The sequence below is a fragment of the Coloeus monedula genome, assembly GCF_965178545.1.
Source record: "Coloeus monedula genome assembly, chromosome: Z".
Taxonomy (NCBI): Eukaryota; Metazoa; Chordata; class Aves; order Passeriformes; family Corvidae; genus Coloeus; species Coloeus monedula.
Window position 1 is genome coordinate 32,159,026 of NC_138822.1, and position 13,838 is coordinate 32,172,863.

A 13,838-nucleotide genomic window follows, 5' to 3' on the forward strand; every position below is an offset into this window, starting at 1 on the left:
TCACACTTGCAAAATCTCAGACTTCTAATATTATCTGGTAATTTCTTACTTCTATATTCCAACTTTCAGGCAACGGAGAGCCTAAAGCAGGTCACAAATGAATAAATCACTTAAAGCATCACTGAAAAGTAGCCACATGCCACCAGAAGCTGGTGTCTATTTAACTAGACCCAGCCACCACATACATGCTGTGACTAGTCAGACTCATCCCCCCAGCCCAAATTATGGTATCTGAGCGTGACCATGGAGGAAAGATTCCAGGTGCAACGCACTGATGTAAAATATAATTTGGTACAGACACTTTAAGTCATCTCCAGTGCTGGTGACAAATCAGAAACAAGAATACTAAATCAGGATCTCCAATATCAGAATGTTCCATGACAGCTGTAGGACATCAGCTTCACCTCTTCAGTAATACCTTGGTTTTGTTGAGCCTATAAGCTTTACTATGAGCTTTTAATCAACTTCTGAAATTATCAGCAAATTTGTCTGTACTGTGAATGTATGCAGAATTCAGAAATCTGAAGTGCACACGAGCAAGTAATATTGTAAACATTTTTTAGAAAGAAGCACATGCTGTTTAGCTCACCAACACACAGAAGAGATGATAACACCAGCCTTAGAGTTCTTCCTGCAGGCTAGGGAGAATAATTCCTATAATTGACTGACTCTATTGAAAGACACCTCATAAAAAGGTTACAAAATATAGCTGAGGAGAGTAAGATATTACTGGTTTTAATTTAAATTTTACTAATTGACAACACACCACTGCTGACAGTGACAGAAAATCCTACTATCATGCAAATAAATTAATAGAAGACAAAGAAAAATTAGCCAAAGTTCAAATATAAGCTTACTTGGTCTACTACCATGCAGTTTGCATATACTTCATCACTTCCACTCAGCATGGGAGAAAGTCTGGTTGCAGCAAAGAAAGTAGGGGGAGACTTCAATTTCCTTAGAACATCAAGGGTAGAGTGCCTGTGCTCTGGAAAAAAAAAGCGTGGGAAATTTGCCATTAAATCTCAAACCATTTCCTTCTCATGTACACATACTATCATAAAAATGCCAAAGTTAAGCATTAAGCACCAAATCTAAGCATTACAATTTGAGTAATATTTGTGTGACTGCACCAAGACCTGCTCATTTCATAACTGCCCAACATTTGCTATATGTTCTGGGAAGCCTTTAGCTGACAAGACTCTAGAGTACCACAGAATCATTCACATAACTAAAAAATCAATGTTCCTGTATCTTGTCTAGCAAAAAGCTTCTATTTTCCACCTAAGCTAGAACTTTGTAGAGATTTGTGGTTGCAGTAGAACACAGAACAAGATTTATAGGCTGGGATGAATTATGCATGATTCTGGCTGATACATAAAATACCTGACATCTGATATGTTACATGAATTAAATACTGTTGAATTGCAGCCAAATAATGATTCCCCTGAAGCATTCTACCTACTGGTAGCCACATAAACGATGATCTTAAACTAAGAAATCAGATTACTGTTCTTAAAATGAAACAAAAACACCAAAAAAACCCCAAAACAAAACAAAAAACCAACCAACCAATTAACCAAAACAAAACCAAAAAACACCAATAAAATTGCAATAGGGATATAAATAATATACCACTAATACTGCCTTTACAGATTGATAGCAATCAAGCAAGACTTGATCCATGAACAGGATGTTTGGGATGAATACTGCATCTGATCTGCTTTTGACAAGTTTCACCAGAAAACATTAACAGAAATCCAGAGTTTAGTTTCCAAAAGTGTGCTCCTGACTACAAATATTATAAAAAGCTGCATGGTCTGTGTATTTTATGCCTTTGAGCAGCAGAAATCCTCTGTCCTGGAGGCCCACTTCTCTTAAAGCTGCTTGTAAGAATGAGGAGCACGTACCAGTGCAGCATTTGAGCTGGGTTATCTTCTGAATGGAAATAGAGGAAAATTTGACAAAGCAGAAACCAGTCTTGTTGTAAACTGTGTGAAAACAGGCCAAAAAAAAATCACAGTTGTAATGTAGTTTTCCTTAAAATGCAGTAAGTCAAGCATTGCCATTGGAAGTGAATGGAGACAGACTAGCATAAGAATGATTGTGATAGCGGAAACTACTGCACCCAGCAAAACACCCAAAATCAAAACACTCAATAAACGTAATTTGAGTTTGGCTGTTATTAAATATCATTTTTTTAATCTTTTTATGCCACATCATAAATTTATCTTCTGCAGAGGTGTGAAGGAAAAGATACCACTAAAGACTTCCCCACACTATATTCCTAAAGTAATGTAACTGCTTTTGGAAGGTCACAGAGCCATATAGCATGATTTGGGTTGAAAAAGAAGTTTAAAGGTTATCTAGTCCAACCCCCCAGCCATACCTAGGGACATCTTTCACTAGATCAGGTTGCTCAAAGCCCATCCAAGATGCTTATAGCCATTAGATTGCAAGAAAAGTCATAATGAAAAAATAGAACTGGATTAGAAACAACACTTGTTAAGGTCTGGTGCATTTGTTGCTTTGAAAAAAAAAAGTCCCAGACCAGTCAAATCTGTAGTGATACACCACAGCTTTTATTTAATTTTAAGATGCTATCTCATAAAGCCTAAGAACAATAACCTCTATACTTAGAGAAAGATGGAAATTCCCATTTGGAAATGGCACACTATGAATATTTGGTTTCAAATCCTGGCAGGCCTTGTGGGATTTCATACCATTAAAACATTCTTATGCATCTCATTTTGTTTTTCCCTCCCGCAAGAATTTTAACACAATTTTAGTGACTGTCATATTAAGAACTGCTAAAGCTACACACCATTTCCTTATGTCTGACAAGATCCCAAAGCCTTTGTTTATAAGTAGTATAAAAGCATTGTGTTCTACAGCAGCTCATCAAACTCTCGCAGCTCACCTCACATGGAAATGTGATTTGGCAAAATTGGCAGTACTTTCTTGTGGCAAATAAAGATTTCCAAGGGTTGCTCCTAAACCAACAATGAGGCAAAAAAGTAAGTGTCAGACTCTCCATTTTTTCTTGTATGCTTACTACCTTCCCCAGTCTGCACTCCCTCTTGTATACAAACCCACTGGGTACAACAGGCAAGGGCGGTGTACATCTCCAGTGCTAGGCTGGCACAGGTTCAACACATACCCCCAAAAAACAGCCCAGGAATTAGGGATTCCCATATCACGGCGTAAACCTGAGCCTAAGAAGTCAGTTTCTGGACTTCAGCAATAGTTTCCACTGCTGGGGTGCAGAAGCCTTGAAGATAAGGGGGCTGATGCGTATGTCTCAAACACCAATGGACGATAGCTGTGGAGCCAGCCATGGATTACTGGTAATGACACGCTGCGAAAAAGAACAAGATGTGGCTCAAGAAGTAGGGCAGCACTTTTTTGGGACAAATGTCCTTCTTCTGGATCCTGGAGATAAGCACAACACAATACAGTTCAAGTACAGGAATGAAGTCAAGAAGTGGGCATGGACTGCAGTGAAGGGATCAAGACAACCTGAGACCCACAAAGCCCTCTGACCCGTTACCAGAAAGGTCTAGAAGAATGGACTGTGCATGATAACTCATTTACATAGAAAGCAAGAAAATTAGCTCCAGGATGTGAAAAAAACTGTCTAAAAAATGTACTCCTCCAAAGCTGGGTTGTACAGGAGCCCCAGGACCCTGGACACCCCACTAGCTGAACTGACAGTGAAGCCAGGACTGGTGATCTCCCTTTCTTTCTCTCTCCCCCTCTTTAATACATCTCCCTCTCTCTCTCTTCCCTTTCAACCTACCTCTTTACCCAAAATCTACTGCTGTGTGCTTATAGGAGGACATCAGGAACTACCTTATAATAATTTCCATGCCACGTTGAAATTTACTAATAAAACTTCATACACTTTTGTGGACTCTCTGACTTTTGCCATTCATTTTGACCTGAGCATCTATGAGCATCTTGGATGATCGCTTACCCTTGAGGGTAGGATGTCACATGGGATCTTCACAGTCACTTAGTGGACTGGACATCCCAAACCAGAAACAACACAAATCCCCCTGTTACTTCTGATTTTAACTTACATAGCAGCTTCTAATAACACATTTTACATTATTTTGAAGTTCTGTACAAGAGTAACAATCTAAGTAACAAATTCTGGAGAAAGCTGCTGCAAGTACAAGCTATATCAGAATATGCTACCTGTGGTATATTCGGTCTGTAAATCTTTATTAATTGTCCCTGTTAAATGCCATATGTTTTCTTGGAGATGCTCCAATTAGTCTGTTGTTAAGTGTGAGATGAGTAAATAAATACTCATTTGGATTTTAAATGGTAACAAATTATTTCAGGCTTCAAAGAATCACAGAATTTTGAATGTTGGAAAAGACCTTCAAGATCACTGAGTGCAATGGCAATATGACCCCACTGTACCTCTTTACTTCCACTCTGCCCCCTCACCCCCTCAGTTTCAAACATGTGTGAAGAGATGATTACATCCAACTAACTTTGTAACACGAGAAGTTTAAAGACTTTGCTGAATGTGGGGGAGAGCAATATTAATTACACATTGACTGTGCTAGTAACTTATTTCCACCGGAAAGGCCCACATAGTTTAAAAGGTGACAAAATCATTGCAAGTGTCCAAATCACCCACTACATTCCTACAGCTTCACTAACTGCCTCCAACCTGCCTTGCTGGCTACAAGTCCTCTTGATCTTACAGGAACCATCAGCAGACCTTCCCCTCCAGGTTAACACAGCAGCAGGTAACTGACTGTACTGGGTACCAGCAGTAATATGCAGAAAGGCCGCGCTTGTCTGAAAGGTGAAGAATATCAGTAAAATCCATTTTCAAACAAAATGTCTCAAAAATCTCTCCTAGGCTTTCAAAAATCTCTCCTAGGATTTCAAAAATCACACTGCCAATGCAAAAGTTCAGCATGGTTTTTGAAAAGACAGGACTGCCAGAGCAAACTGGTAAAGGTGTCCCCAGAAGAGTCTAGGTTCTGTAAGGCATTGGAAATGGATTTCAAGATGCTTACTAAAGTAAAAATGACCTGAATACAACAGAGGAGAATTGGCTTTGCTACTGAAACAACCCAGCAAGCACAGCTCAACAAGCTGATCCTTCTGCCAGAGCTGAACACCCTCTGGATCTACACCATGATCACAGGAAAAGAATAAAGACATGCCTCTTTTAGAAGAGCCTGTGGCTCTCTGCCATCTCCTTAATGAACAATCAAGACAGATGTATGTGTTATTTAGATGTCATGCTAGGAAGAATAATCTTCAAACATGGGTAAAATAAAAGACCTTGACCAAGGAGTAACTAGGCACAAGTTCTCTACATCTTCTGTAACATTGTAGAGTTATACAGCAAAGGCTGCACCAGGTTTTACCAGCCACAAAGCTTACACAAATACTAGAACTTTAAAAAAACACATTATCATCGTAACAGTAATTAAAAACATGTTTTATATTGGTGTAAGAAGATGTATAGCTTTCAATGACCTGTGTCAGAAAATGGCAAGAACAAACACTGACTTTTTTTTCACAAAAATCAAAACTTAAATTGTTTCATGAGAGAACATACAGTAAAAGAGCAGTGAAATATATCAACGTGAGAAAGCCAAGAGCCAGGAAAGAAATTACAAATTCCATTCTCTAGATACAATGAATAGTTTTCAGACAGCTCATCACATTTACCCCCAGCAATCTGAGCAGGGGTTAATGTATAATTGGAAGTCAGTGAAAAATACAGACAGCTAAGCGCATGGGTCATGCAGGGCTGCAGATATACTCCTCTAAATCCAGGTTACCTGAATTTTAAGGAGAAAGTTCCTAGTATGGGTGCAACTGAAGTGACATGCACATCTGTAGATATGACACATATAACCAATTTCAGTGGGAGAACTGCACCCTTAACTGAGGTGTCTTAGGTCTTTATTCAGACAGTGCAGCTACTCACAACAGCAAAATTGAGCAAATACTTGAGGATAACCCTACGTGGAGGGTAAATGAGGTGGGCTTTGAAGTGCTATTGTTGTAGATGAACATTTAACTGTCTTAAATCTGTAAAGTGGAGACCAAAGCACTGTGTTTCCTATATACTGCACAAGGGGGATCAGGCATATAGATCCTGGAAAATAATGCCAATATGTTCAAGATGTGGGTATTATTTTCCATAGAATAAATACACTTGTCAGTCTGACTTTGGTCTTGGTCACCTAAATGTGGGCGGTAAGATAGCATCTGTTTTCAACATGGGATTCACAGTCAAATGAATATACAGACAGAAATAAGTTGGTGTCTCTTTTCATAGAACAGTACACACAAAAAAAAAAGTACTTTCCCTTGATGTGGGATGTTTGGTTTCACTTCCCACCTCTGCATGAGTGGACTCAGCGTGTAACTCCCACCTCCCAGTGCAGTAGGACAGACTCACAAGAGACAGATATTCTCAGCACGTCTGAAGGTTTTTAAAGCCCTCAAAAAGGCTGAGAGAGTCACTATCTCTGGACAGGTAGGACTATGCAGAGCAAGGACTATGCTTTGTGACAATTTCACATAACATAAATACCTTTGGTGTCTTGCAGCAAGGAAAAAAACTAGATCCTCTCCCCTGTCAAATCACTAAGACAGAGTCACGTTCACACACTCTCTGTATAGGCTAATTACCCTTTAAATATACCATGCCCATCAGCGTCAGCAGAAGGGAGCAATCTGCAATGCATGTCCCAAAGGAGTGAAGCCTGCACTCGGCTCCTGACAGACTGCAGAAGTTCAGGGGAAGGGCAGGGGCTGCACACCCAGTCTGAAAGATTTCTGAGCAGGGATGAAAACTGACCTTGGGCCTCAAAGGGAACTTAACATGTGAAAACACTGATGCACATGGTGCAAAGTGGCATGTGAGAACTTTGACTCTCTGTTCCCAAGAGTGGGACACTCTGCACATCTCCCCTGCCTCCCAAGAGGAGCAACCCCAGACCAAGAAACCAGCAGCCTGATGCTTCCGAGGGGAAGGGAGGCAGTTGAAATTTCATTGTCCAGAACAGCTGGAGTACCCAGCAGAGGTACATGATTTTGTGACTTGTGGAGTGGCTGGAAGAACCCTGCACTGTTTCCTGCCAGGCACTGCAAGGCTCTTGTTCAGTGAGACCTGAACCCCTGTATGAACAAAATGCAACTATGAGCTATGTGTCCACACCTGCATGCCAGGATCAACAGGTCATGTTCAAATACTACCACGAAAAAACAAAGATCACAAGCTTAGATCATGAGCCTGTTGTCCCCTTGCACAGGCACTTCTCCTACCACATCAGCACACAGAATTTCAATCCCCCAAGCACAAATGAACCCTTGAATTTTAGCACTGAAATACGAACATGTACTCAAAATGCACCTTCTTGCTCCAACAACCCCACATAAAAGGTCAGTTGTGTGTATAAGCCACATGCATTGGTATACTATTAACAGGGATGGAAGACAAGGTGCAATACTGTAGCACGCAAACACTACATCTGCATCCAGTGCTTTACAACTGGTGAAGTATTAAAAAAAAAGCTGTCTAAACAGAAGTGAATGAAGGACAGGTGCACAGCTACAGCATTTACAGATAAAACGAGTCATCATTTGAGGTGGAGTAAACACATACTGTGCAACTTGCAACTCACTTCATCTTTGCAAATTGCATGTGCATCCAAATGCACTGCAGAAACTCCTGCACACTTGGGAAATACTGGATTTCCCCATAAAAAAAACAAAAAGTTGAGGAAGTGCCTTGCACATTAAAACATGCATTCTGTACACATTTTTCACTCTGAACTAGGTCAAAGTCTCAGTCTGCATAAAAATTATTCTCTTGGCTTACTGAATTTAGTGACACTGATGCATCTTACTTCTCTGATTTTTCTTCCCTTTCTGAAACACACACACAAAAAAACTCAATTCTATGAGAAGAACCAAAATCATATTTTTTTGCCATTCTTTGTCTTCATTTTTTTGCTTTTATATGTAGCAAAAATTTTTCTTTCCTCATTAGAGCTTCCGATCATAATTCTTCCTTACATAAACTTACCGATCAGTGCCTTTGAGCCTCCTTAAAACTCTCCTTTCTCACACTGACAGCATTTATAATCCTTACCTCCCAAAGTTTTCTCCACAAAAAAGGATAAAGTCTAATTGTGCAAAGACATTAACTGGCCCTTTTCATTTTCTTTTGCAGAAAGCATAAGATTTTTCTCTTCATTTCGGTAAGATTTTTTCACATAATTGAAAAAAAAAAAAACCCTGTTAGTTGTTGAGGCATGGTTGAATTACCAGATTCTCCCTAAATGAAAACAACTGCAACCAGCAGAGCTTTTTGCAGCTGCTGCTGTGCCATGCAGCTCCGGGTGTCAGAGCTGTTCAGTGAGAGCTACACATGCATCAAGAAGAAAAAAAAGCCTTAAGAGAGTAAGGTAATAAAAACAATCATAAAGAACAGTACATAATCTGGAGAAAAAATACTTTCTTTTTACTTAACAAATTCCAACTCCATTATCTAAAAAGGCATAAAAAGTGGTGAGGTGGACTTTTGACAGAAAGAAAATCTACCTCACACAAGCTGTTTATAGAGCCACCTGCACAGAAGCAGAAAATGAAAAGGAGGCAGAGCTGTAAAGCAAGAGTCATTTAAAAGAAGATAGCTTTTTCTACCTGGTTTGGTTGCCCTTCTTCGAATCCTCATTTTAGGTAATGAAGGCCAAGAGTAATTAAAAGGTGAATCAGAGTCTGAGTCCATTTTTGTATTAAATAAACAGAGAGCAGATTCCCAAAGTTGCACTTTGTTGTTCTCAACAGCAAGTCAAGCCTAAGAGTAATGTGGAATAAACGAATGGACAAAGAAGGATCAAATTGCCCACTAAACACAGGGGAGGGAGAAGCTGTAAATGTTTGCACTCTTCAGGCATCCAGGCATGTAGACAGATCAGGCTGCAAATATTAAAGCAGAGGCAAGGAGGTTAAAGTATGAGAGCTTCGAGCTGAGCTGCTGCATTGCGGTCAAGAGCTATTTGAAAGGTCACTGTGTGCCAATGAATCATTAACTCACCTTTCCATTTTGATGCAAATGAAAACAAAAGGAGCCTGGTAAGGAATGAGAAAATACTTCTCAAAAGCAAATAAACTATTGCAAAGCTTTGTTTCCATGCTAAAAGTGGGGTTTAGAAGATCACAAATTGACATCAGGCAAAATGCTGGAACTAAAGAAGCCTAAGATTAACACCAAGCTAAGAGTACTAATCAATCTGCTGGGCTCTATATGACTCCAGAGTAATACCCCTCCTCTCAGCATTTACAGTTTTGGCAGACCTTGGGATGTTGCAGCTGGAAAAGCAGTGATAACCCACTCAAAATCTGTCACTCCCATCTTTCTAGCTCAAATGAGCTTAAAGCTTAAGTGTCATGAAGAAAGATTACACTGTCATTAGAGGAGCATTTTTTCCAATAATATTTAGTCTGCACAGTAATTTCTCCTTCACACAGCCACCAAGTTAAGACAGTGAATCGTCAGGATTTTGTAGAGCTGGCACCTTTACAGCTCTGGTCTAACTTCACGGCAGTGCACAATACAGCTAGTGACTAATTTACAACAAATCTTCCATTCTTATACAGTCTCCCTGAACAACTCATAGGCAATTAGTATTCAGTAGGAACTCATTATCCCTTCCCCCAACATCTTTACTCTACACAAACTACATTTTTTTCAAACAGGCTCGTATGTGGCTATACAAGAGCTAATACAAAAATAACATGTCCACTGTTTCTTAACCAACTCCAGCAAACATTTCTTTTAGTTACTCCACAATGTATGTGGTTTTGTATTCCACATAAAGGAGGAGAGGGAATGTGGATCAGCTTAAATGTCAGGTTTTGGAAGATGATGACATTTGAGCTTGTTAACATTCCTTACTTCACTTCAATTATTTTTCAGGCTGCTAAGGTCTGCAGCGCTACTTCTGTATTATGTTTCAAGTGATTCTTTGATCCACATTTTGTTCAGAGGTAACAATGTATTTGTTGAAGAAAATAATGCAATTCAAATGCAAATTTAATTCAAAACCCATTAGAAAAATATCTATCATATTTTCAGGGATAAAATAATTGTACAAGCCCTTCATAAAGTGCACAAATTACATAAAACACGACTGAAACACATCATTGTTCTGCCCTTCCTTTAACTGAAGTTCTGCCAGCTTTGTTAGGCCTGAAAAGAGTAATTCACCCCAGACGCTGGAAGCCTTAGACTTTCACTTTAAATATTAGACACTCACAGAGACTTTGTTTGATTTATATGTATAATTAACAGCCCCAGGGAATTACAACAGACAATGGAAAATACAGGGAGGATATAAATCCATGCTTTAAGCATCCACTTCAAAATATCTCCACTCCCTGGAATGTCAGGTTCAAATTGCACTGATAAATCCCCTGGGCATACAGGAATGCAGGCACTGACGTACTCCTTCCCACCTGCACACCACCCAGGGCACTCGCCTGCCTCCCACCATGGCCATGGTTTGAGAAAAGGATAGGACAGACCATATCAATTAAAGAAAGCCTTTCCAACTGCTCCAACAGAAAAGATTTCCCCCCTACACAGCAAGATTCCCTACACAAGTGTGCTGTCTGGCTCACTGGATATATTTAATGCCAACCAGAATAAAAGCTTTCATTTCAAACATGCACAAATGGCAGTGTTCCATGGACAAAGGGCGGTTTAAATTTAGAGGGCTGTTTGTTTTACACTTTGCTTTAAAATTTCTCACCTTTCAATTTCATCAATTATTCTTTTGTTCTACTTTATGAGAAATGGTAAATTTTGCTTACTTCAATGATATCTCCCTTTGTGCATCTCTTCTGCAAATCTGGTTTTTTTTGCTTATATATTCAGCTAAAAGAACTCACTCTCATTGGTCTTCCTGGACTTCTGTTTAGTCCAGGGAGGGATGACCAGAGCCGAACAAAACATTCACCATGAGGAAATGCAGCCAGTGTATTTAATGGCATTAAAATACTTTACATGCCGAGACATTTACTTTCCTGAATGACCTCTGTACACTGCATAAATGTTTTCACTGACTGCTCAGTTATTGCCTCCCTCCATTAAACAAGCCACGTTCACTTAACATTCTAACACAAATTAGTAATTAAGATTGTTAAATAATTTTTCAACAGCAGCCCTATTACATAATTCTCGGAGAATCCAGTGACTAATTTCTGCAGTGATAAAACCCTGATCACGCACTCCTGCTGTTCATCATCTATTTTTTCTCCCAAGTTTTTAGGTTTTTCACCTGCGTACTCTGCATACTGCAACCTCTCCTGAATAGGATCGCGCACAGGAATTTGTCAATTGCAGTCTGAAAGTGCAGATAAATTATCAACCTTAACCCCTATTTTTGAAGGGTTAATTGAATATCACTCACATTACTTTCTCTCTTTGGGCCTTGTGAAAGACTTCTTTTTTCTTATTTGTAAAACTCCTTTATGCAACCATGAAAGATGTCATGCTGTTCATTGCCACAGAGAAGGGCTTTGCTCTACAGTCTTAGACTAAAAATATTTTGTTTCTTGCACTTTGTAGGATGATCCAACCCACTTTTCACCTGCCACTCTTTCTTTCCAAAGTGGTGGCATTTGCAGGCAGCTACCACAGAGATCTGGCCACTTATGAGATAAAAGGTGCTTTCTAGCTGGAAAATATTAACCTCACTTTCCACTGAAAAAATGTTTTTCACTATATATACCAAGGTATAGATGTGAAGATAAAGAACAAATGGGGGGTTTATGGATACTAAGGTTAACACTTTTGATAAATAATGTAATGCCTTAAATTCTTTCAACCAATGCTTTCCAAAATACATTCATAAAATCTAAATATTTTTCAGAGATAGTACAGTGTATTGTCTACTGTCTGACCATTCCTGTGGCTCATGGCTAGATGGAAGGAAGCAAAGGAATGTCACCACATCCACAGACTCCATGGAAGAGCACTGTTGCCTCCCTGCATGGGCAATGGACAGCACCATGGTACCAAATGGGTGGGCTCCCTCTCCCCAAGCACTGCTAAACCACAGCTGACAGCTCTCTCTCTCGGGTAGAGCAGAAGGGGACAACCCTGAGCCACTGCCCCCTCCCCAGATGGAGAAGGGATGGAAAGTGTGGTTAACAACTCCACAGACAGGGCTGTAAAGGGTCACTTTTGAACACAGGTAGAATGAGAGCTGCCTGAACAAAAGCTCTGCCAAAAACACTCTGCTCAGTTTGCTCTGGGAAGAGTCTCCTCTGATTTAGCAATGCAACTGATTTTCCCCAGCTTGATTCTGCCCCAGGCCCAGCAGAGCCTACAATCCTTTCCCAAAGTACATTGCAGGATCTGACAAGATAAAACGGTGTAGAAAGGGTTAGGTGATCTTTGCCACTGGTGTCTGTGATCCACAGGCACACATGGCTTCCCTACCTTCTTCACTCCATTGTTCTTACTAGTTAGAGCGTATCTTCCCACAGAGAGGATCAGACAACGCACCTAGACAAACTATCTGCTTTACCCTACATTAGACCTAGTAAGACTCAGCAAATATAAATTAAAGGCAGTTAAAAGCAAAACATTACCAATTAGATGCCAGGCACCAAAAACTCTCCAACTCTAACACTCTTTCCATTTGCTCACAACAATGATGTGTGGCTATGCAGACTACAGCTGCCAACATCCTCATAGGTCTTGAAGGATGGCTTGTCACAGACATTCTTCTTACCATTTCTCTTCTCTACTAAAGACCTCTACTAGGTCTTTCTTACAAAAGTTTATATAGGAATAGTCAGAAAAGCTTTGCGACATCGATATTCTTTCCCTCTCCCAAATCATTGATGAACCAATCATTGAAGAACAAAGAACCACACCCAGATCCTTAAGATCTTGGTTGATAACCTCCTCCATTTGTTCTTATGATCCTCCTTGTTGCTAAATTTCTGATGGGTGAATTCAGGCATTTGGTTTAAGGAACTGGCCCATTATTTTCTTATTTTGCAAACAGAGGTCTCCCACAAGTAACACAGCAGTTTAGGATTTAAACTGTTCAGCAATGGATTTCAAATAGTCCAGGCAGGCAGCCACGGTCCATCATCACTACCTGAGGTTATGGCAGTATTTGGTGGATTCCCTCTCCCTCTCCAGCATGCTGCAGCAGGCTACCCACACTGTATCACCCAGAGGAGATCAGAGCTGGGAAGGGCAGGGAGCAGGGCAGGGGAAGGAAGAACACAGAGTTTCTTGCACTGCGTGCTTTCCTTGCAAACAGAGTCACAGAATGCCAAGATGGGTCAGGTTGGGAGTGACCACAGCAGTCACAGTGGTCCAATCTCCCTGCTCAGGGAGGGTTATCCCAGAGCACTGGGCACAGGATTGTGCACAGATGGTTCTTGAGTATCTCCAGTGAGGGAGACTCCACAACCTCTCTGGGCAATCTGTTCCAGTGCACGGTCACATGCTCAGTAAAGAAGTTCTTGCTCATGTTCAGGTGGAACTTCCTGTGCATCAGTTTCTGCCCATTGCCTCTTGTCCTATTGCCTGGCACCACTGAGGAGAGCCTGGTCCATTGTCTTGACACCCACCCTTTCGTCATTTATACATATTAATGAGGCACATGCCTGTTTTCCACAGTTTCAAACCTGAAGAAGCCACAGGTTTCTACAGGATGAAGGATCATAGCCATTCAGTATCACGGAGCCTCTTCTTCCCACTACGAGTTTAAAGTAGCATAATTTGCACTCCCAGAAAAGCACCGTCCTGGCTGAAT

General features: G+C 40.4%; 1 protein-coding gene across 1 annotated transcript in view; it reads right to left on the minus strand.

Moving 5' to 3' along the window:
- ARHGEF28 (Rho guanine nucleotide exchange factor 28) overlaps window positions 1-13,838 on the minus strand; it is a gene marked incomplete at its 5' end in the record, with an annotated part of 110,535 nt that overhangs the window by 53,481 nt on the left and 43,216 nt on the right. Inside the window, one exon of the mRNA XM_082301409.1 lies at window positions 858-988. Within this exon, the coding sequence (XP_082157535.1) occupies window positions 858-988 (131 nt within the window). The remainder of the gene's footprint in view (window positions 1-857; window positions 989-13,838) is intronic.